The sequence below is a fragment of the Moschus berezovskii genome, chromosome 1 (assembly GCF_049115385.1).
Source record: "Moschus berezovskii isolate FMDL1 chromosome 1, NW_MosBer_1.0, whole genome shotgun sequence".
In the NCBI taxonomy this organism is placed as follows: domain Eukaryota; kingdom Metazoa; phylum Chordata; class Mammalia; order Artiodactyla; family Moschidae; genus Moschus; species Moschus berezovskii.
In genome coordinates this window covers 41492149-41517126 of record NC_142460.1, presented here as the reverse complement: position 1 = coordinate 41517126, position 24978 = coordinate 41492149, and the positions used below count along the sequence as shown (strand labels likewise).

Genomic DNA, 24978 nt, shown 5'->3' with positions numbered 1-24978 from the left:
AAATGGTAAAGAATTTGCTTGCAATGCAGGAGATCTGGGTTTGATCCATGGGTTTGGAAGATCCCCTGGAGAAAGGAACGGTTGCCCACACCTGTATTCTTTCCTGGAAAATTCCATGGACAGGAGAGCCTGGCAGGCTACAGTTCATGGGGTCACAAAGAGTCGGACACGACTAAGTGACTTTCACTGTCACTTTTCATATGCCACTATTAAACAGAAAACTCAGAAAGAATATTCTTATCAAAACAATAGTACGAATAATTTAGTATTTTTCACATAACTTTTTATTAATTTTTGGTGGAGTATAGTTGCTTTACAATGTTATGCTAGTTTCTGCTGTATAGCAAAGTTATACATATACATATATCCACTCTTTTGTACATATCCTTCCCATTTAGGTCACCATGGAGCAGAGCAGAGTTCCCTGTACTATACAGTAGGTTTTCATTAGTTATCTATTTTAGAGTAGTGCATCCTAGTCTCCCAGTCTCCCAGTTTATCTCATCCCCTTTGGTAGACATGTTTGTTTTCTACCTTTATATCTACTGTATTTCTGCTTTACAAATAGTTCATCTGGATCATTTTCCTAGCTTCCACATATAAACAATATTATACAGTGTTTTTGTTTCTCTTTATGACTTACTTTACTCTGTATAAGAATTTCTAGGCCCATCCATGTTGCTGCAGATGGCGTTATTTCATTCCCTTCACGGACAAGCAATATTCCGTTGAATATATGTACCACGTCTTCTTTACCCATTAATCTGTCGATGGATATTTAGGTTGCTTCCATGTTCTGGCTATTGTAAATAGTGCTGCAATGAACACTGGGGTGCATGTATCCTTTCAAATTATGGTTTTCTCCAGATATATGGCCACGAGTGGGATTGCTGGATCATATGGTAGCTTTATTTTTAGTTTTTAAAGAAACCTCAGTACTGTTCTCCGTAGTGACTCTACCAATTTAGAGTCCTACCAACAGTGTAGGAGGGTTCCATTTTCTCTATTCATTCTTTAGCATTTATCTTTTTAATGTTTTTGATGACAGTCATTCTGACTGGGGCTTCCCAGATGGCACAGTAGTAAAGAATCTGCCTGGCAATGTAGGAGATGCAAGAGATGCTGGTTTGATCCCTGGGTTGGCAAGATCCCCTGAAGGAGGATATGGCAACCCACTCCAGTATTCTTGCCTGGAAAATTCCATGGACAGAGGAGCCTGGGGGGCTACAGAACATGGGGTCACAGAGTTGAACACGACTGAGAATACATGCATGCATGTACGCATTCTGACAAGTGTGAGGTCATATCTCATTGTAGTTTGATTTGAATTTCTCTAATAATTAGTGATGCTGAGCATCTTTTCATGTATTTTTTGACCATCCTTATGTCTTATTTAAAGCAATGTCCACTGAGGTCTTCTGCCCATTGTCTGATTGGGTTGAATTCCTTTTTTAATTAAATACAGTTGATTTTAAATGTTGTGTTAAGTTTAGGTATGCAGCACAATGATTCAGTTATATTTCATTTTAGACACATATGCATGAACTCTTTTTCTGATTCTTTTCCCTTATAGGTTATAACGAAATATTGAGGATAGTTTCCTGTGCTATACAGTGGGTCCTTATTGGTTATCTGTTTTATATAGTACGAATATGTAGTTTTATTTCAAGACAAGTGTATGGAAAGTAGATTGATGTGTTTTAAATGCACTAATCATTTTGTGAATGCTATCATCATAATCATCAAAGAATGCCCAGTAATTTATGATGGCACATTTAATTAAAAATGGGCACTTCAGGAATCATTGAATTTAGACGCCAGACTTCACATTGGGAGTCCTCACAGTATATCACTATAATAAACCTATAGTTCTCAGGGAGAACAGATTTTATCCCCCCTTGAGAATGTAATCAAGAAGAAGCAGCAGAAGCAACATCAGCTCATTCTGATGGGAAAAGTAGACTTTCTTGCCAGCCCATCTAGCTTCTATCAAAGAGTAATAATCCCATGTGCTAATGAATTCTGATTTCCTCAAGAGAAGCAGGTGGTGTATGGTATCCCCACAAGGCTCATCATCTCAGGGCAGATCTTAGAGGTTGCAGCACCTGGAGAATGCATGAGTACTATGTCTAATTCATCAGGGACAGGGCTGGTAAAGTGCGCAGAACTTGGCCATTTGTCTACTGGTGAGCTAAGTGAACTTTCTATCAATCCTGAACTAACAAACTCCTCTCACAGTGCTATAAATATCCAGGATGGCGAAATAGGTTACTTAGAAGATGGTTATTTGCGTTACAAAATATTCTTCCTTTTCAAAAAGCTTCTCCTCCAGATTTTTATTTTCATGGAAAGACATTTTATTTTAAAGATAGCAGTACGTAATGTGTCAATCCCAAATTCCCAATCTATTTCTCCCCCACCCACCTTTCTCCCCTGGTAACCATAAGTTGGTTCTGTACATCTGTGAGTCTGTTTCTGTTTTGTAAATAAGTTCATTTGTACCAGTTTTTAGAACTTGCTTTTGTTTATTATTAGAACTTGCTTGAAGTGAAAGTGTTAGTATCTCAGTTGTGTCTAACTCTTTGCAACCGCATGGACTGCAGCCTGCCAGACTCCTCTGCCTGTGGAATTTTCCAGCAAGAATACGAGGGTGGTAGCCATTCCCTTCTCTAGGAGATTTTCCCGGCCCAGAGAGCTAACCTGGGTCTTCTTCACTGGGGGCAGATTCTTTATGGTCTGAGCCACCTGGGAACTTGCTTAAGAATCCTTAGATGTGTTGTGATCCATGAAATTATATTTACACAAGGCTTTAGATAGAAGCAAGGTTCGATGTTGTAAAGAGCAATACTGCATTTTTCCAGGAATCTGGAATGTTAAGTCCATGAATCAAGGCAAATTGTAAGTGGTCAAACAGGGGATAGGAAGAATGAACATCAACATTCTAGGAATCAGCGAACTAAAATGGACTGGAACAGGTGAATTTAACTCAGATGACCATTATATCTACTACTGTGGGCAGGAATACCTTAGAAGAAATGGAGTAGCCATCATAGTCAACGAAAGAGTCTGAAATGCTGTACTTGGATGCAGTCTCAAAAATGACTGAATGATCTCTGTTCATTTCCAAGGCAAACCATTCAATATTACGATAATCCAAGTCTATGCCCCGACCAGTAACACTGAAGAAGGTGAAGTTGAATGGATCTATGAAGATCTACAAGACCTTCTAGAACCAACACCCAAAAAAGATGTACTTTTCATTATAAGGCACTGGAATGCAAAAGTAGGAAGTCAAGAAACACCTGGCTGCTCCTGCTGCTGCTGCTGCTAAGTCGCTTCAGTTGTGTCTGACTCTGTGCGACTCCATAGATGGCAGCTACCAGGCTCCCCCGTCCCTGGGATTCCAGGAAAGAACACTGGAGTGGGTTGCCATTTCCTTCTCCAATGCATGAAAGTGAAAAGTGAAAGTGACATTTCTCAGTTTTGTCTGACTCTTAGCGACCGCGTGGACTGCACCTACCAGGCTCCTCCATCCATGGGATTTTCCAGGCCAGAGTACTGGAGAGGGGTGCCATTGCCTTCTTCAAAGAAACACCTGAAGTAACAGGCAAATTTGGCCTTGGAGTAAAGAATGAAGAAGGGCAAAGGCTAATAGAGTTCTGCCAAGAGAACACACTGGTCATAGCAAACACCCTCTTCCAACAACACAAGAGAAGACCTTACACATGGACATCACCAGATGGTCAATACTGAAATCAGACGGATTATATTCTTTGCAGCTAAAGATGGAGACGCTCTATACAGTTAGCAAAAACAAGACCAGGAACTGACTGTGGCTCAGATCATGAACTCCTTATTTCCAAATTCAGACTTAAAATGAAGAAAGTAAGGAAAACCACTAGACCATTCTGGCATGACCTAAATCAAATCCCTTATGATTATACAGTGGAAGTGAGAAATAGATTTAAGGGACTAGATCTGATAGACAGAGTGCTTGATGAACTATGGATGGAAGTTCGTGACATTGTACAGGAGGAATCAAGACCATCCCCAAGAAAAAGAAACACAAAAAAGCAAAATGGCTGTCTGAGGAGGCATTAAAAATAGCTGTGAAAAGAAGAGAAGCAAAAAGCAAAGGAGAAAAGGAAAGATATAGCCATTTGAATGCAGAGGTCCAAAGAATAGCAAGGGGAAATAAGAAAGCCTTCCTCAGCAAGCAATGCAAAGAAATAGAGGAAAACAATAGAATGGGAAAGACTAGAGATCTCTTCAAGAAAATTAGAGGTACCAGGGAACATTTCATGCAAAGATGGGCACAATAAAGGACAGAAATGGTATGAACCTAACAGAAGCAGACGATATTAAGAAGAGGTGGCAAGAAAACACAGAAGAACTGTACAAAAAGATCTTCATGACCCAGATCATGACAGTGGTGTGATCACTCACCTAGAGGCAGACATCCTGGAATGTGAAGTCAAGTGGGCCTTGGAAAGCATCACTATGAACAAAGCTAGTGGAGGTGATGGAATTCCAGTTGAGCTATTTCAAATCCTGAAAGATGATGCTGTGAAAGTGCTGCACTCAATATGCCAGCAAATTTGGAAAACTCAGCAGTGGCCACAGGACTTGTAAAGGTCAGTTTTCATACCAATCCCAAAGAAAGACAATGCCAAAGAATGCTCAAACTACTGCACAATTGCACTCATCTCACACGCTAGTAAAGTCATGCTCAAAATTCTCCAAACCCGGCTTCACCAATACATGAACTGTGAACTTCCAGATGTTCAAGCTGGCTTTTGAAAAGGCAGAGGAACCAGAGATCAAATTGCCACCATCCATTGAATCATCAAAAAAGCAAGAGAGTTCCAGAAAAACATCGATTTGGCTTTATTGACTATGCCAAAGCCTTTGACTGTGTGGATCACAGAAAACTGTGGAAAATTCTGAAAGAGATGGGAATACCAGACCACCTGACCTGCCTCTTGAGAAACTTGTATGTAGGTCAGGAAGCAACAGTTAAAACTGGGCATGGAACAACAGTCTGGTTCCAAATAGGAAAAGGAGTATGTCAAGGCTGTGTATTGTCACCCTGCTTATTTAACTTATGTGCAGAGTACATCATGAGAAACGCTGGGCTGGAAGAAGCACAAGCTGGAATCAAGATTGCTGGGAGAAATATCAATAACCTCAGATGTACAGATGACACCACCCTTATGGCAGAAAGCCAAGAAGAACTAAAGAACCTCTTGATGAAAGTGAAAGAAGAGAGTGAAAAAGTTGGCTTAAAGCTCAACAATCAGGAAACTAAGATCATGGCATCCAGTCCCATCACTTCATGGGAAATAGATGGGGAAACAGTGGAAACAGTGGCTTACTTTATTTTGGGGTACTCCAAAATCACTGCAGATGGTGTTTGCAGCCATGAAATTAAAAGACGCTTATTCCTTGGAAGGAAAGTTATGACCAACCTAGACAGAATATTAAAAAGCAGAGATATTACTTTGTCAACAAAGGTCCATTTAGTCAAGGCTGTGGTTTTTCCAGTGCTCATATGTATGTGAGAGTTGGACTATAAAGAAAGCTGAGCACCGAAAATTGATGCTTTTGAACTGTGGTGCTGGAGAAGACTCTTGAGAATCCTTTGGACTGCAAAGAGATCCAACCAGTCCATCCTAAAGTAGATCAGTCCTGGATGTTCATTGGAAGGACTGATGTTGAAGCTGAAACTCCTATACTTTGGCCACCTGATGAGAAGAGCTGACTATTGGAAAAGACCCTGATGATGGGAAAGTTTGAGGGCAGGAGATGGTTGGATGGCATCACCCACTCAATGGACATGGGTTTGGGTGGACTCTGGGAGTTGGTGATGGACAGGAAGGCCTGGTGTGCTGCAGTTCATGGGGTTGCAATGAGTCCAACATGACTGAGGGACTGAACTGAACTGAAGGCTTTAGAAAGGAGAAAGACAAGTAATGTTTACATTTAATGTTGCCTGACACTTATATCATTATCTTATTTAATCCTCATAGCCCTGAATGGAATAAGAACAAGTTTGTGAAAACTGTGATAGGAAATAAGATGGGTAAATATATCAAGCTCCATTCTTACTATGAAAAAGCACTGAACTGACACTCCAGAACCTGGCTTGATTTCCCAGTGGGTGTGTGCTTAGTTGCTCAGTCATGTCTGATTCTTTGTGACCCCATGAACTGCAGCCCTCCAGGCTCCTCTGTCCATTGGAATTCTCCAGGCAAGAATACTAGAGTGGGTTGCTGACTGCCCTCCTCCAGGGGATCTTCCCAACCCAGGGATCAAATCCAGGTCTCCCGCATTGCAGGCAGATTCTTTACTGTCTGAGCCACCAGCAAAGCCCAAGAATACTGAAGTGTGTAGCCTGTCCCTGCTGCAGAGGATCTTCCCAACCCAGGAAGTGAACCGGCATCTCCTGCATTGCAGGCAGATTCTCTACCAACTCGATTGCCAGGGAAGCCCTGATTTTGCAGATGTGCTACTAAACTGCAGCTAAGGTCCAAGAACCTTCTCAGAACTTCAGTCTCTACACCTATAACATGAAGGTTGGTGAACAAGAACTTGAAAAACTCTTCCAGAAGAAACAATCCATGTTTCCTTATCTATAATATTTCAATCCAAAGTCAATAGAGATGACAAAAGCTTTTAAGAGAAAATTAAAATGGGAATGGGCTTTTTTGCTTTACAGCCTTTTCTTTAAAACATGATTAAAGAGATAACATGGGTTTCATTACATTCAATTAGTAATTGTAAGCTTAGGAAATAAAAAAGAGAATAGGGAATGATTAACCTTAATCTATTGATTTCATTTTAGTTTAACATACGTCTCTATTTACGGGAGGAAACTAATTAAAACCACCAGAAATGGTTCACATATGAAATGGTGGCAGAAGAATAGCTGTATGTGACTGTAGATACAGTGAATAAAAAATAAAAATGAAAGAAAAGTGCGGTGTTTTTAATGAAGCTGATCAGTGTTTTATATGTCAACTTGTTATGAGTCATTTCACAATCTAGAAATCAAGAAAAGGATTGCATGTACTGTTTTGACACTGACTCCTCTTGTTCATAGTTTGATGAAGGCCTGGCTGATAGGATGCCTTTGTTAATCTCATTTTCTTCCTTTAGTGTCTATGTTATTAATAGCTATGTCAATGCTGATGCTAATATGGAGACAGAACAAAAAAATTCCCAATTTTAATAGTTTGGAGGCAAGTAAGAAATGCAGTTGAATGGTTAGAATACCGACCTGGGAGTTACCTACTTTGACTTCATTACTCACCTATTCTAAGATGACATGTCACTTTTCAGCGTGTACATGTATCCCTTTATAAGACACTTAGCTCTAAGTGCTTTTTAAGGCATTTTGCGGAAGATGCTAAGACGGGGTGCAGGGGTAATCTATTACTTACTTTCCCTTCACCATTTTTAACCCTAGCTCTTCCTTTTCAAGCCCAGCTTAAATCTTACCTTCTCCACTGAACTTGCACCATTAAACCACAAACCACAATCAGGTTCTTAGTGATAACGAATACTATTGATCATCTATTTTGTGCCTGCCACTGCACTAATAATGTTAACTGCATTGTCACTTTTATTCTCAAATGATGAATGAAAGTAACAAGCATTTTCTTTATTTTATAGGAGAACAAACTGGGTTTAAGGGACTTGTCTGAGATTCAGTTCAGTTCAGTTCAGTCGCTCAGTCGTGTCCGACTCTCCGCCACCCCATGAATCACAGCACGCCAGGCCTCCCTGTCCATCACCAACTCCTGGAGTTCACTCAAACTCATGTCCACAGAGTCGGTGATGCCATCCAGCCATCTCATTCTCCGTCATCCCCTTCTCCTCCCGCCCCCAACCTTTCCCAGCATCAGAGTCTTTTCCAGTGAGTCAACTCATCGCATGAGGTGGCCAAAGTATTGCAGTTTCAGCTTTAGCATCAGTCCCTCCAATGAACATCCAGGATTGATCTCCTCTAGAATGGACTGGTTGGATCTCCTTGCAGTATAAGGGACTCTCAAGATTCTTCTCCAACACCACAGTTCAAAAGCATCGATTCTTCGGCGATCAGCTTTCTTCACAGTCCAACTCTCACATCCATACATGATCACGGGAAAAACCATTGCCTTGACTAGACGGACCTTGGTTGGCAAAGTAATGTCTCTGCTTTTTAATATACTATCAAGGTTGGTCATAACTTTCCTTCCAAGGAGCAAGCGTCTTTTAATTTCATGGCTGCAATCAGCATAGCTGGTAAATTTAAAAGCTGGGATTTTTATGTTTGACTTGCACATTTTGTGCTCCTATTGTATTATGTTTTTGAAATCCCATTCTGAGAATTATTGTAGAAGTTGAGCTTTATACTTATAATACAGCATTTAATTATACGGTGTTTCATTTTATCTCTAGATATTTTTGATTTATGTATTTCCTGCTGTAGCCAATATCTGTCATTCACTAACCCTAAAATCAGTGTGTAGAAGAAGGAGGAGGCAGGAGCAGGAGGAGGAGGAGAGAGATAAAGCGAAGGAGAAGCAAAGGAGGGAGAGAGATAAGGAAGGGAAGGAGAGAAAGAGAGGAGACTCCTCTTGTCACTAGGGTGAGATGTGCGGCTTAGGTCCTATCCATCACACGGACCAACTGAAGACATTGATTCAAAACCGACAAACATGAGAGAAAAGACAAGGTGTGAGCATCCATTTTTAATATTGCAAATCTCAGCAGAGATAGTGTAGTTATGAAGCCTGCTGCTAGGATAGTGGCATCTTGATTTCACCACTTATGATGGATGGTGCTGGTAGCAGTGGCTCTCTTTAGGATGGCAAGTTTTGCAGTGTGCTTCTCAGTCATTTCTTCAAACTCAGAGTATGTGTCTTCAACCTCCTAACAGTTTGGAGAATTTTTAAGCCTGCAATCCATTTCTTTCTGCTTAAAGGAGCTAACTTGGATTTTGGTTATCTGCAAATAACTCTGATCAATAACTTATCAGTTAATTTTAGATCCTGCATTAGTTATCTACTACTATACAGTATATTTCTTCAAAATGTAATGCCTTAAAACAATACACATGTATCACTTCACAAGTTATTTGTGTCAGGAATATGAGCATGGCTTATGTGGATCCTTTGATTCAGGCTTGCATTCAAGCTATTGGCCCAAAAGTCTGAGGTCTCATCTAAAGGTTTAGCTGGGAAAAGAATCCTCCTCCGAGCTCTCTCAGCAATTATTGACAGCATTGTTTTCTATAGATTGTTGAAATATAGGCCTCTGCTCCTTGCTGGTTGTAGGCTGAATGCTGCTCTGGGTTCCTGGCCACACAGGCCCCTTCTAGATGGGATCTTGCTTCACTGTAATGTGCAAGCAAGAAAGCAATGGAGACAGTTGGCTTGTAAGACAGAAGTTATAATCTTTTATAACTTAATCATAGATATGACTTTCTATTACCTTTGTCAAATTCTGCCGAAATCAAGTCACACACAAAGAAAGGTGAGTATTACATAAAGACATAAATACCAGAAGGCAAGCGATGGTGAATTTTGTAGTTCAATTTGGCTAGGCCAAAGAACCCAACACTTGGTCAAACACCAATGAAATTAACATTGAAATAGACTTTGAGTAAAGCAGATTATTTCGTATTATTTGGCTGGACCTCACCTCAACAGTTGAAGGTCTTAAGAAGAAAAGACTGTAATGCCCAAGGAAGAGGATTTTTGCCTCTAGACTACCTTTCAACTCATTATAACATCAGCCCTTCTCTGGGTCTCAAGCCTGCTGGCTTGCCCTCCAAATTTCAGACCTGCCAGCCTCCCTACTGGCCAAGTCCTTAAAATAAATTTCTCTTTTTATGTATTCACATCCTATTAGTTCTGTTTCTCTACAGAATCCTGATTTATTCAGTAGGGTTTATTAGAGGCCATCTTAAAAGTCTGCCTTCAGTTTCAGAAGAAAAATAATAGTGTTTTAATAAATGGTACAAAGAACATTTATTAAATAAAAATTTTTTAAAAATGTTAGCAATAAGCATTTGGTAATCAGTTTAAAATAAATATACCTATATTCAATATCGTTTATTTTAGATTACACAGGAAAAATAATTCATGTTGTATTAAATAAGCTCCTCATAAACTTGAAAAAAAAAAGAAAAATAATTGTGTTTTATCTTAAAAAATACCCTTCCTTCCAAAAAACTATTAAAACGTACTCATGGAACCAGCAGCAAGGGGACTTTTGAGAACATCTAGTCTAATCCTATTATCTTATAAAGGTGGCAATGAAGAGTAAGATTATGTAATGATTATTCAGTGCTATTTAGAAACAAAACCAAGGCAAGAACTCAGTTTTCTCTCTTAATGCCCTTACCATTGCCCCATAGTGAAAGTTGCTCAGTCGTGTCTGACTCTTGCGACCCCATGGACTATACAGTCTGTGCAATTCTCCAGGTCAGAATACTAGAGTGTATAGCCTAACCCTTCTCCAGCAGATCTTCATGACCCAGGAATCAAACTGGGGGTCTCCTGCATTGTAGGCAGATTCTTTACCAACTAAGCTATCAGGAAAGCCCACCAATGCCCCATAAATTCTGCCACGTTGAAAGTTGAGAATTGCGCTAGTGGCCTGAAGACTGATTATAGGGAAGTAAAATCTTCAGGGGCAGCTGGGTTGTTCTTCCCTTCAGTGGCTCTTCCTGTGGTGGGTAATGGTGCCACCTCACCCTCTAACCCAGATTCCTTAATGATCAATGGCATGCATGGCCCAGATGGCAGGCTGGGTCATGGATCCTGCCAGTGGCTATGGAACAGAGCAAAACTAACTGGCCAAGAGGGGATTAAACCCTTGACCTTGGCCTCATTAGTGTTGAGCTCTAACCAACTGTTAGACATGCATCATATCATTTGTCTTTAAAACTGTGTTTGAATCTGCTATATTACACTCTCATTAACATCTGGTAGCTGGGAGCAATTTAATTGATTTCTCCAGTTCTTTTTATCAGTGCAGAATGTTGATGAGTAAGAACATGAAAATAAATAAAGAAATAAACTTGCATTTAGAAAATATTTAACTTAAAATGGACCAAAGAAACACCTGAAATATAAATTAGGATAATAAGAGTCACTGCGATAGATTTTCTTGTTTACTATTATTTACACGTGGAGGGACATCTCAGAATGAATGTCAAACATTGCACTCAAACTGGTTGTTCATGATTTGAGGCAATTTGTGGAGATTAAAATCTTGGGTTTTCTAATGCACATCAACAATAAATCCTGTTGCTTCTTCCTGTCCAGCCTGGTAAAAATCAATGCTTTCAGGTAAGCAGTGTTGATTACAAATTTTTTGAGCAGTTATTTTAAAACGACATCCAAGCTCAAGTGAGAGTTGACTTAAAGTCATTTAATCAAGGATATTAAATTAAAGGATCACTCTGCCCTGGTGTGATGGGTTGTAGAAGGAAGGAAAATGAACATTAACATGCATTATGCCAGGTGCTTAACGTGCGTCATAGCATTTGATCCTCGCTACAAAGCAAGAGACAGACATCTTTATCCATAGTCTATTGCTCAGAAAACTGAGGGTCAGAGAAGTTCAATAACATTTTCAAGGATACAGAGTTTTCAGCTGCCTGGGGAGCAGAAATGAAACTCAAGTTTATTAACTTCATTGCCCATCTCAAGTTCTCTCTGCCATGTCATATATATTAGATTATATTCAGTGTATAAAAGAAGGCTGGATTCGTAATCTTTCTGTCTTCCCCTCCTCTTCACTTCTTATCTCCCCAAAACATATTCTCCCACTCAGCCTCTCCTACTCTCTCTAACTCTTACCTACACATGCAACACACACACACACACACACACACACACACACACACATGTGCTTGGGACAGAGAGGCCAAAGAACAAGATTAGTGTTTGGGAAGCCAGAACTGCAGTCTTTACTCCATCCATTTCAGACACATCACTAATCTCAGCCTCCTCACTGGTTAATACACTTATTCCCTATAGTCTTGTCTCTTAAAAGGATATAACTGTTTATCATCAAGTATTTTTATACTTTTTATTTCCCAAAGTAAAGTGGGGAATTAATATTATTTAGTTCTTTGGATACCTCAACATCACCAGCAATTTCAAGCCTTTAATTCTACACTGTCCAATACAGTAGCCACTCTGACTGTACGTAGCTACTGAGCAATTGGTATATGGCTAGTCTGACTGAGGAACTAAATTTTAATTTAATTTAAATTTTGAAGTTGAAGCTGGCTCAAAAATACACAAGTTTTATTGTTTCATTAGGAGCAGGATTCACTTTAACCACTGAAATTTTAGCATCAAAATTGAGATGTATAAGATACACACCGGATTTCAAAATCTATGTGAATATAAAAGATCTCATTAACTTACAAGTTGAAAGATTGAAGCAATAATCTTTTACATATACTTAAGTACAACATTATTAAATTAATTTCAACCTGTTTTTCTTTTTAAAAATGTTACTTGCTAGATCAGCAAACTTTTTCCATGAGCTGTCAGATGGAAATAGCTTAGGCTCTGTGGGCCACGTATAGTTTCTATGGCATGGTTTTCTTTACTTTTGTTTTTATTTTTTTAATCTTTGACAATTTTATTCACTAAGGTATGCCAACTGACTCTAACAGTGCCTTACACAAAATAAGTGTTAAAGAATTAATTAGAAGCAGTTAGCTGATAAAATTCAATAGTGGCAATTATCCTAACTCTTTGGATTCTTTCAGTTCAGTTCAGTTCAGTTCAGTCGCTCAGTGGTGTCCGACTCTCTGCGACCCCATGAATCACAGCACGCCAGGCCTCCCTGTCCATCACCAACTCCCGGAGTTCACTCAAACTCATGTCCACAGAGTCGGTGATGCCATCCAGCCATCTCATTCTCTGTTGTCCCCGTCTCCTCCCACCCCCAATCCCTCCCAGCATCAGACTCTTTTCCAGTGAGTCAACTCGTCGCATGAGGTGGCCAAAGTATTGGAGTTTCAGCTTGGAATTCTTACTAGATAGATATTTGAGATAATTTATTTATCTGTGTTTAAAAATTAAAGGAGTGACCCTTCTCATCCTACATCAGATGGTAGAATTGATGCAGGGCTGAGGGTAAAGTGAAATAGTTGTGGCCCACTTATGGGCTTCCCTAGTAGCCCAGACAGTAAAGAATCTGCCTGCAATGCAGACCCAGGTTTGATCACTGGGTTGGGAAGATCACCTGGAGAAAGGACTGGCTACCCACTCTAGTATTCTTACCTGGAAAACCCCATGGACAGAGAAGCCTGGTGGGTTAGAGTTCATGGGGTCACAGCACTGTTGTAATACATCTGTCATTCTAACTTGGGTACTCAGCGGAAAGCCAGGATGCTCTTCTTTGAAACTGACCTAGGCTGAATCCATACCGAGGATTGTCGTCCTCATTCTACAGAGGAGGACATTGAGGTCTAGGGAATTTTAACAGCATTACAAGTCAAATAGCTAGTAAGTGCAAAGTTAGAATAAGGATTCACATCTGCCCACCTCCAAAGCTCATGTATGACACGGCATCATACATTCTCCATAATTAAGACTTTCTTTAGTGTGACTAATGAATTTTCACTGATCCATTCATTTAGCTTACCAATATTCATTGAATGAATATTTGTGCATCCTACAAATAATAGAGATATATCCCCTGTTTCATGTTTAAGCTCATTTTTGAGAAGAGCTTCCCTGGTGGCTCAGACGGTAAAGAATCTGCCTACAATTTGGGAGACCCAGGTTCTATCCCCAGGTTAGGAAAACCCCCTGGAGAATGGAATGGCTGCCCAGTGAAGTATTCTTCCCTGGAGAATTCCAAGACAGAGGAGCCTGGTGGGCCGGTTCATGAGATCACAAAGAGTCAGACACGACTGAGCGACTAACACACTAACACTTGAAAAGGCTTAAATATCTTACCGATTTAATTTATGAGATACAAAATGAAGTGGAGAACTGACAATTATTGGCTTACTTCAATCAATATAGATGGCAAGCTTGATAATTCAGGCTTGATCTTGTTAACCCCAAACTGGCAGAGGTACAAACATTTTATGTTCTCACTTTTTTTCTAATTCAAGATCGTTTATTAGCTTAAGACATAATAAAGTGGTGCTAAAATAGGTACAGAATCAAGCAGTAACAACCGACATTTTAACTAACGTAATAAAGTAATCAATCTTCAGCTAGGCTAGTATGTTAGTCTATTTTCTTTCAGCATGTTTGCTTCGCTGAATGATTATTCACTCTATCAAACTTTTTAGCTATTATTATTATTGTTAATCTTTTTTTGGTAGTAGCCCTCCAAAACTCTCTGACTTTGCTATATATTATAAATGAACCACTTATTATTTTTTTAAAATTTAATAAAGTGTCATTTTAAATCAGTTCTTCTTTAGACTATTTAGCTCTCCATTACCAATCCCTCCTAGAAATTCAAATAAAATGTAAACTGGATATTTTTTATGTTCTTCATTTAAAATCCCAACCTTACTTTTTTTCCCTTAAACATCTCTCTAATTATGCAGTTGGTCTTCTCTTTGGGGGCCCTGGAACATCTTACAACCTCCAAAAAACTTCTCAAGTCTAATAACTATGCATAAATAAAATAGATTAAGAGAAGTCTAGAGGCTTAGGATTCTTCTCTCATTTTATTTTTCTTTTCAATTCATGTGACAAATGACATTATTTTTAGTATGAACTATAAATTTCCACTCTAACTATGTATGTTGTTAGGTTGGGTGTAAAGTGTTTAAGTTTGAGAGTACCTCTTCCCTACAGGAAAATTACAAACACATTTGGGCTGAGGACTCTCAGAGTTGAGGAATAATTCCATTAAGTTTAGAGGTCTTATCATAGTATTTTCAGAACATTAATCCATAAAGAAGCATCTATTTTCCATACTATTATGACTGGTCCAAATCCTTTCCCCCTTGAATTAGAAAAAAAGAAAAGTGAGAATAGTAGGAGAAAAAAAGCCTCCATTCTTCAGAAACTTAGCTGGAAAGTCAGGAAAGTTCTAAAATCACTAAATTTCATGATTTAAAGACTAATTTGGTTTTATCCAAGCTGTGGAATCATTTTCATCAGGAATCAAATAGGTGTCCATAATAATCTGACACAATTGGTATAACGCAACAATTGAATAATGGAATCAGTAATTGAACCAGTTGCTTTTCAATGTGAGTGTGTGTATATACACACATATGTAAGCATGTTAGTTGCTCAGTTGTGTTCAACTTTTTGTGACTCCATGGATTGTAGCCCACCAGGCTCCTCTGTCCATGGAATTCTCCAGGTAAGAATACTGGAGTGGCTTGCCATTTCCTTCTCCAGGGGATCTTTACATATACATTTATATACTGGCTTCCCAGGTGGCTAGTGGTAAAGAACCTGCCTGCCAATGCAGGAAAGATAAGAGACACTAGTTCAATCCTTGGGTCTGAAAGATCCCTTGGAGGAGGGCATGACAACCCACTCCAGTGTTCTTGCCTGGAGAATCCCTTGGACAGAGGAGCCTGGCGGGCTACGGTCCGTAGGGTTGCAAAGAGTTGGACACATGGAAACTATCTAGCACAAGTGGATATTTATATACATATAAACATTTATGTTGATATATATGCATAGATTTTAAAATTAAATTGTGATACATATATATTTATTGTATATGCACATATAAAATGTATACCTTTACCTGAGTATTCAATTATATATATATATGGAGATATATATATATATATATATATATGACTCAGCTGTCTGCAATGTGGGAGATCTGGGTTCAATCCCTGGGTTGGGAAGATCCCCTGGAGAAGGGAAAGGCTGCCCATTCCAGTATTGTGGCCTGGACTGTATAGTGCATGGGGTCGCAAAGAGTTGGACACAACTGAGTAACTTTCACTTTCACTTCCACTTTCACATGTATATACGGAAAGAGAGTTGTAGCAATTTAAATGATATTTTATTTTCATCTACTTTTGCAGTGTAAATGAAGTTTGATAACAATCCTAGTAAACTAGTTGGCCATGAACTTGCTTATTTTTCTTGCATACTTATTAAATTCATATGTTTAAGGAAATATCTTGAATCTTTTAATCCTATTCACCTTTTCTTTTTAATTATAGAGAAAAAATGCTTACAAACATTTTGCAGTGTCAGTTGACATTCTCCATGTAAATGGTCTCTCTTTCTCACATTGAGATGTAAAATGTACTGCTGCTTCCTCTTAAACATATCTGTCAACATCAATATTTTAAGGATATTGAAAAGAGTACAGAGCGGAGTTTCCACTGCACTAAATTTTTTAAATTATATTTACTTACTGAGACTTATTATTGAACTTTTTTATTGGAGGAAATGGCAAACCACTTCAGTATTCTTGCTTGGAAAATCCCATGGACAGAGAAGCCTGGTGAGCTACAGTCCATGGGACCACAAAAGAGTCATACAGGACTCAGCAACTAGGCACACACTCACTGACTAATAGCCTTTAGTTGATCTAGGTTTCTGGGAAACAGAAACATTTGGTAAGCTGGGAAAATAAGTTTTCAATGTCTCCAATGAACAAAATAGGTAGCTGTGCAGGTTGGTATAACATTGGAAGGTATTTTAATCTAATCTTTTCTCTAGAGCATAAAAAAGATCTGAGTTTGAATTCTGGGTCATCCTCTCTTTAACTGGGAAAGTTATTTAGCCTTTCTCAACATTTCTAAACTTCTACAATGTCACTGTGAGGACCAGCACAAATAATCCCATATAAAACATCATCCAATACAGTCCCTGACAAAAAGGAAGCACTGAGTAAATAATAGTTGATATTATTTTTTGTTGCTGTTATTGAGGAAATGTGTGATTACAAAGGTAAGAGTTGACTTCTACATCTTTAAGTATAGAAAATTTCGTTATTTGCTGCAGACAAAGGACTTTATGTATTGTCCTAAGTCAAAGTAGAAATGAAATAAGTTTATTAGAATGGGATTAATTTAATTACAGCACAATTGACTAAGAAAACTGCCTGCACTGTAAAACAGGAACAGGGCTAATTTTGCAGAGCATGGAGAACTCTCTGCCTCTGGTAATTATAAATATAATTCACAAAACTATTTGCCTTTGCATCCTAATAATACTTAACATTTTGTAAGTTGATGGTGTGTGTCCATAAATTTAAGCAGCAGCTTAGTAAAGAAGTAGCACAGATTTTAAAGCAGTGAGCAGTGTGCTGAAGTTGGCGCTAGAGAGAATGAATAATTAAATATTCAGGTATTGTAAGCCTGTTATTAAACCATTGGCAGCTTGAAGTCAACCATAGTAGGACCATTCAAACCATGGGAACTGGAAAATGCTACAAACCTCAGGTTCTCCCCACTTATCCCGAAGACCTGGTTTACCAGTAAACTGCTGATGTGGACATATATAAATGTGTCTTTAATTGCCAGCTTTAACACTAAATGGCTTATAGACTTTAACAAGTTATGTTGTATTTCTCTCCTGCAATTTCATCATCTAGAAAGCAATACAATTACTTTTTTGTCATAAGTTTGCTTTTGATTAAATAATTTTAGTTACATCTAATCTAATACATACATGATCTAATAATACATGATCATCTAATACATACTTTGTAAATGATAACTCATACTAATAAGCAAAAATCATGTAAGACAAAACAATGAAAAGTAGAAATTAAAAGTAAACGAAGAAATTTCAGAAAACAGGGTCTTTTGCCATGTTAACATGCTTCTTTAAGGAAGTGATTCTACATATACAATAGAAATGAGGTGATTCACTCCAGTTTCACTCACCATGAAGAGATTGCTGTGTGATCTTCCACTCTCCTCAGAGCATGAGAAAAAAGAATCAGTTCTACCCGAACTCCTCTCTTGGTGAGCTTGTTGCTCTGGGACTGGCTCATATAAGCTGTCCATAGAGCCTTCCTGCAGTAGAGAGATTTCTGAGTTAAGGAATAGCAGAATGATAATTTTCATTGGAAAGTTGTCTAACCATCTACCCACCTTTACACAGTACCCTATCTAAATGATCTTTTGCACTCTATGGTATGCCAGTGTTCAAAGTGAGCAAGACGGCAAAGAGAGGCATTCTCAGCACTCACTGGAGAGCCAGGAATTAAAATAAAACTCGACGTGTTGGTGAAAGTGAAAGAGTTAGTTGCTCAGTTGTGGCCGACTCTTTGAAACCCCACAGATGTCTGCCAGGCTCCTCTGTTCATGGAAATCTCCAAGCAAGAATATCGGAGTGGGTAGCCATTTCCTTCTCCAGGGGAATCTTCCTGACCCAGGGATCAAACACAGGTCTCCTGCATTGCAGGCAGATTCTTTACTGTCTGAGCCATGAAGGAAGCCGCAAATGAGGCAGTTTCTCAAGAAGCATGATGACAACTTAAAGTTCAAGGTACTAAGAAAAGACCTCTTTGGACACCAATAAACTTCACTGGCTGTAAGGTCATAGTTTTTAGTTATATGCATTCCTCTGATGAGAGTATCAATTAGTACTATGTCCTTGTATAAGAAACACAATCTGTTGTAATTCAGCTTCCTCAACTGTAAAGTTGCAGTTTCATTCACCTTAAAAGGACTCGGGATAAAATTAAATACAGTGTATGCTTTGAAATAGCAAAAATATCTCACAGGTACAATAGAGGCATTAGTATTAATGTTTAAAGTATTTTATTAATAAGTTATATTATTCATTTGTTTTTTTTCCCTTTTATGGAATAATGAATTTTAAAATGTATGGATCTACATGTAAAACTATTGTGAACTCTATGCTTCTTTGTATTTGGGAAGCAAACTTACTGACTAATTGACTTGTTATGATTTTTTCCTTTAAAGATTGAATTGTACTGTGTGGCATCAGCTGGAGACGGTCTTAAGGGAGAGAGGTATACACTCAATATACTGAAAATTTCTAGTCATAGTAACTGATAACGCTGATAATGATGTCATCAATATAAATGTCTGCTGGATTACGAAAAAAGTTTTCTTGCTTGAAACAATGAGTGAGAAATCATAGTATTGTACAACAAATGTTCTCATCTTTAAAAATACATTTTGTTAAGATTCAAACAAAATGAAGATTGAATTGTATTCACATTGTCTACCTTTAAAAATTTCAACCAATAAATTCTGTGCTGCAGTTCCATAATTCAAGCAACTTGAGCTCCAAATGAATTACCAGGAAAATTTAAAAGACCTAGGTTAGGTCCTAAGACATGTGTGCTCTAAATACCTAAACATGTAGGAAAGTCGAAAGCCTAACAGAATCACAAAGTGGTAACTGGAGGTTAAGCTTTGAACTTGTTAAGTGTCTGCCCACAAACAGGCAGCGCTGATGATCCTGGACCTCGTGGTATGATGTGTAATGGTGGGCCTCCACAATAAGCAAGCTCCCTGATGAAATCCAGGGGCTGTAGCAGCACCCACAGCTATGGAAGGAGGCTGAAAAAATCTCCTCCCCAAAGCTGCTGAGGCTCTAGCTTCTAGGAAGCCATAGGCCAGAAAAGTAAAATTCAACAACACAGCCAGCAAACTAGGATCAGAGACAAGCTGCCAACTGATTCAGTGACTGGATCAGTAATAAACCGAGTATCACTCTGGGATGAGATACGTGGACCAGCAATGTAAACCTTGTTTCTAAACTGGGGCCTCAGAAAGACTGGAGATTTTTGCCTCACAGCTAGATGGAGAAAGGCAAAGAGGCCAGGAAGGAGAGAAAAGAGAGAGAGGAGAATGGAGGTGAGAGGGAGAGGAGAGGAAAAGACAGAGACAGAGACGCTTGGAGAGACGCAGAGAGAAAGAGAGTTGTGCTTCAGCAGCAGCCAAAACACACGAAGGGATCAAAAGCTGAGGAAAAGCCCCCTGAATTGAAAGTCTGAAAATAGAGCCATTTCCATTTCCATTCCACTGCATGAATGTAAAATCATAAAACAGGTGAAAAATAATTTAAAGGGAACATTTCCCATCTTCACACAAGCTAAGTAAAAAAGGAATTTTACAATTAAAATAATTAACCTATGATGAAACCAAAACAGGCAGAAACAAAAAATAAAACAAGACATCTTGAAAATAATATAACCACAGACATTTGTATTAAGTAATTAAAAGTTGGGATGAACTTTAGACCTCTCAAAAGAATTAGAAAATGCTGACGAGTTCACCCAGAGTGCATAAAAGATAAACAGAAAACCCATGAATCATTCGGGAAATATGTGGAAGACATATTAAGGCATTACAACATCAGATAGCAAAATACAGTGATAGATTTTTCTTGCCAATCAAGAAAACCAATTTTACTTATAGTTTTAAGAACTCCTAAATGTAATGTTAGGAAAATTAAATTTAATAATGTATTTAAAAATACACCATGATCAGTTACAGGAATACAAGGGTATTTCAACATTTAAACATGCTTAAAGCCCACTCCAGTGTTCTTGCCTGGAGAATCCCATGGACAGAGGAGCCTGGAGGGCTACAGTCCTTGGGGTCGCAAAGAGTCAGACACAACTAAGCGACGGAGAGAGAGAAAAAAAAAATTTATCACTTCAATAAATACTTTAAGGCTTTAAACAACTTATTATTCATCCTTGAGAAAATCTCAGCAAATTGGGAAAACACAGGACTTCCTCAACCTCATTATTTATCAAAAACCTCAAGAAGACTCAATTAGAAGTAATTACATGAATGTTAGAACCAAGACTAGGATGCCTGATATATAGTATTTTTATTTGTCAATGTTATAGGAGAGAAAGAGAGAAGCTGAGAATGGTGGAATTGCTACAGAAGAGGAAAACTTACAGATTATCTACATAAAAAGTCTCAGAAGAAAACACAGATTATTAGAAGCAGGAAGACCAGGGTTCAATTCCTGAGTTGGGAAGATCCTCTGGAGAAGGAAATGGCAACCCATTCCAGTATTCTTGCCTGGAGAATCCATTGACAGAGGAGCTTGGCAGACTATAGTCCATTGGATTGCAAGAGTCAGACACGACTTAGCAACTAAACCACCACCACTTCCTTGCAATATCAATATTTGAAAATCAATAACACATCTATAAATCAGCAAAAACAAATTAGGAAAAAAATCACAATAGCAACCACAATTATTTAGACCACTAGCAATAAAGTTAGCAAAAGATGTACAAGAATTTTTTAGAGAAAATTATAAAACATCTTTAAAGGCCATGAAAGATTAGAATAAGTGGAGAGTTATCCTTGGACTGCAAGGAGCTCCAACCAGTCCATTCTAAAGGAGATCAATCCTGGGTGTTCATTGGAAGGACTGATGCTAAAGCTGAAACTCCAATACTTTGGCCACCTCATGCGTCGAGTTGACTCACTGGAAAAGAGTCTGATGCTAGGAAGGATTGGGGGTGGGAGGAGACGGGGACAACAGAGAATGAGATGGCTGGATGGCATCACCGACTCGATGGACATGAGTTTGAGTGAACTCCGGAAGTTGGTCATGGACAGGGAGGCCTGGCGTGCTGTGATTCATGGGGTCGCAAAGAGTCGGACACGACTGAGCGACTGAACTGAACTGAACTGAACTGAACTGAATACATGTTTGTGGATGGGAGAACTCAACCTCAGAATGAAGTCAATTTCCTCTAAAGGTGTAAAATTTAAATTTATTTTAATCAAACCCCCATCAAAAATTTTCATATAACTTGATAAGATGATTTGGTATATTTATAGAAGCGGAGAGATTTTAAAAGTCCACATTTTGAAGATGAACAAGAAGAGGACATTCTTCGGAGTAAGATATCTGTTGGGCATTAGAATTACCTTAATAGGTATGTAGAACAGTCAAAAAGAAAAGGATGGAGATAAACTAATGGGATAAAATATATAAATCAAATAAAGATAGGGGCAGCATTTCAAATCACTGAAGAAATGGTGCAGGGGAAATTGATTTGTAACCTTACTGGGTTACAAAGTCAAGCTAAACTCAATAACTCTATGATGAGCTCAACAAAAAAATCATCCTGCTTCTAATGAGCAGGTTTTCTAAAAGCCTTATCACCATGTAAAACGCTAAGAAAATTTCTGGATTAAGAGTGGCCCACATAAAAGGATATTCCTGCCTCCCTTTTGAAAAATAGACCCCATTTGGAGTTTATAGATCCAAAATAATAGCAATCACCTTTAATGGATTATTTATAGTATCCTTGGTTAAAAGTGGGTAGTTCATTAAGTTTGGCTTTATATTTCTCTTAAAAACCCCATTTACTAAAAGATTTACAATTTCACCCTACACTTAAGAGAATGTTTTAACTCATTCATTGACTTTCCTAGTGCTAATCTTTATGCAATACTTATTATTTAGCGTCACCTATTTCTTAAAGATTTAAAGGTCAATATGTTTATTTACACTTCCATTTTTTAATTCTGCAATCTCTCCACTAAATAAGTAGTTTTTAATCTATTCTTTAAAATGCTGTGTCCCATATTTTCACATTCACATTTGCGGGCTTCCCTGGTGGCTCAGAGGTTAAAGCATCTGCCTCCAATGCGGGAGACCCGGGGTCGATCCCTGGGTCGGGAAGAGCCCCTGGCGAAGGAAACGGTAACCCGCTCCAGTATTCTTGCCTGGAGAATCCCATTGACGGAGAAGCCTGGTTGGCTACAGTCCACGGGGTCGCATACAGTCGGACGCGACGGAACGGAACAGGCACAGATAAAATGTGTTTTGAATTACTCACCAATTCCTGGCAAAAACTATGACCCCACCCCTTTTTCACAGCTCATAACAGCATGGTAGGGTGTCACGGCACCCTGATAGGGAGCCCATATGCTAAATAACTGTATTTATTTATTTCCCAAGAAGGAATAAAAATACCTAAAGTAGTCTTGATTTTTTTTTTTTTTTTTTTTACCAAGTACCTTGTGGACATTTTCTTATTATAGCAATTAGTTTTAACCACGTATAAACTTCGGAATGCTTACCCACAATAAGTCAGTGTTAGGGTTCAACCTAAGCTAATATGTTTCTGAACAGGCTAGCTTAAAGAGATGGAAAAGAGTTGGCATTCAAACTGAGTACATGAGGCACGGCTTTGAAGCAATCCTTTTTGAGGGCATGCCACCTTCCCTATATTACAGAGAAAGACAATCACACTCATTATATGGTTTTATGTCTTTACTAGCAGGATTACAAAGCATATGCCACGCTATGCTGAACTCTGCTATGTTATAGAAACATTAGCATACTGCTTATAGCACCATTCAGTGTGATTTCAGAACACGGTCGGCTCCGCCGCTACACTGCCTATTTCCATGGTAAGTATATTCCTGTAAACCACCTAGAAGTGAGTGCACAATACCACTTAAATCACCTGAAATGGGATTTCTCCAGTCAGATTTATATGGCACAAAGCAAAGTTGAGCACCGACGGTTATTTTGTAAATTAGGAGTATATAGGCAAGCTGAACTCGATGATTCAGCCTGCCACAACTCACAATTGCATTTTATTTTTCAAGATGCTCTAAGATTAAATCCCTTATCTTGGCTTAAAATGCCTGCTGTTTAGGTATTGCAACTATGTCAGCACCATCTCTAGCAGTTATGTTAATCTTATTTGCAATTTGGAAAGAAAACAAACATCAAAGTAAACCATTTTATTTCCTCAAATGACAGGGATCTCCCATTGACATCTTGAAAAACCAATGAATAGGCATAATACCCTGCTGTAAACACAGATAGAAATGAATAAAATTATTTTTTAAATCCATTTTTAGCATTGGCAGATGGTCACAATTGCAGGTTAGAGTTATAAAATATTTCCAGATCTATGACTACCTGCTAACTTCCACTGATCCACTTCAGGCTAAAGCGAAGAAAAAGCAATAATGTAAAAAAGAATTTGAGAGGTGCCTATTCCCTTGAATGAGTGCATCTGCAGGACTGGATTAATCTGTTATACCTTGCATTTACAGGGCTGTGTAACTCAGAAAGCTGCCTCCATGGTGGTTTAACCAAACCAACATTGAACTGAATCCATTACTCAAACAATAAAGGAGGAATTTTGATTACTCAGAATATCCCAAAGCAAAACCAGTAACCCCAATGCAGCATATTTTGCAAAATAAAAACTCTTGTGCTCAATAATGAAAAGAGGAAAATATTTCCTCAAAAAGACTATCTACATCTCACACTTAGAAATTCAATATAAAATTGTTGAGTAATTAATCATTGTTATAGATAAATATATGCTGTTTTTGTAAATTACTTGCCTCCGCACAGAGTTGGCTTAAGTTCTTTAATGAAAATGTTTCCTTATTTTTCTGATGTAGACTTTCTTATGAAATCCTAAAATGTATTAATATCACCATTTAGGGGGCTTAGGGTAGACCCTAGTTCCAGACTATAAAATAAAATGAGGATATAAATGGTACATGTATTAAAAATCTTACCAGCGAAAAGCAGAAAAGATTCATTTTGGTCAGTTTCCGCTCCTTGTCGCAGTGCCCTCTCTTGGCTTCACAGCTGTTTGGACAGTGCTCCCGGGAGATTACTCCAGAGTAAAATCCTTGCCATAATCCCAGGGATTCACAGACCATTATCAAATGAAATAGGTCTTTGTTGAACACACAATTTTCTAAATTAATGAGGAGCCCTGACTAATAAAAGCAGAGAATGAGACTAACCATGATCTTTGTACACAGATTTCAATGGTGACAATAATATTCCTAAAATCTGGAAGAAAAATGCAGCGAAAACAACCACAGACCTATTTGAGTTAAAAATATGAAGCACGCCCTGGAGAAAATGGCATTCTCCAACATGAAAATAACCTCTTCCCTTGAAAGGGTTGGTTCAAAGCTCAGTACCAGGTGTTCCCCATCACCCATGTCTTCTTCCTCTTCCACTGATTAAAATAATGTTGGACCCCTTATTCTTTTTA

The 24978-nt window shown here is 38.4% G+C and overlaps 1 protein-coding gene across 1 annotated transcript in view; it reads right to left on the bottom strand.

Annotated features, from left to right (window-relative positions):
• LOC148778716 (putative uncharacterized protein ENSP00000383407) overlaps nt 1-24551 on the bottom strand; it is a 47611-nt gene extending 23060 nt beyond the window's left edge. Inside the window, exons 1-2 of the mRNA XM_088836124.1 lie at nt 24488-24551; nt 17861-17992 (exon numbers count right to left, since the gene is read on the bottom strand). Coding sequence (XP_088692250.1) covers nt 17861-17992; nt 24488-24511 — 156 coding nt within the window. The 5' untranslated portion in view covers nt 24512-24551. The remainder of the gene's footprint in view (nt 1-17860; nt 17993-24487) is intronic.
• Nucleotides 24552-24978: the final 427 nt, after the last annotated feature.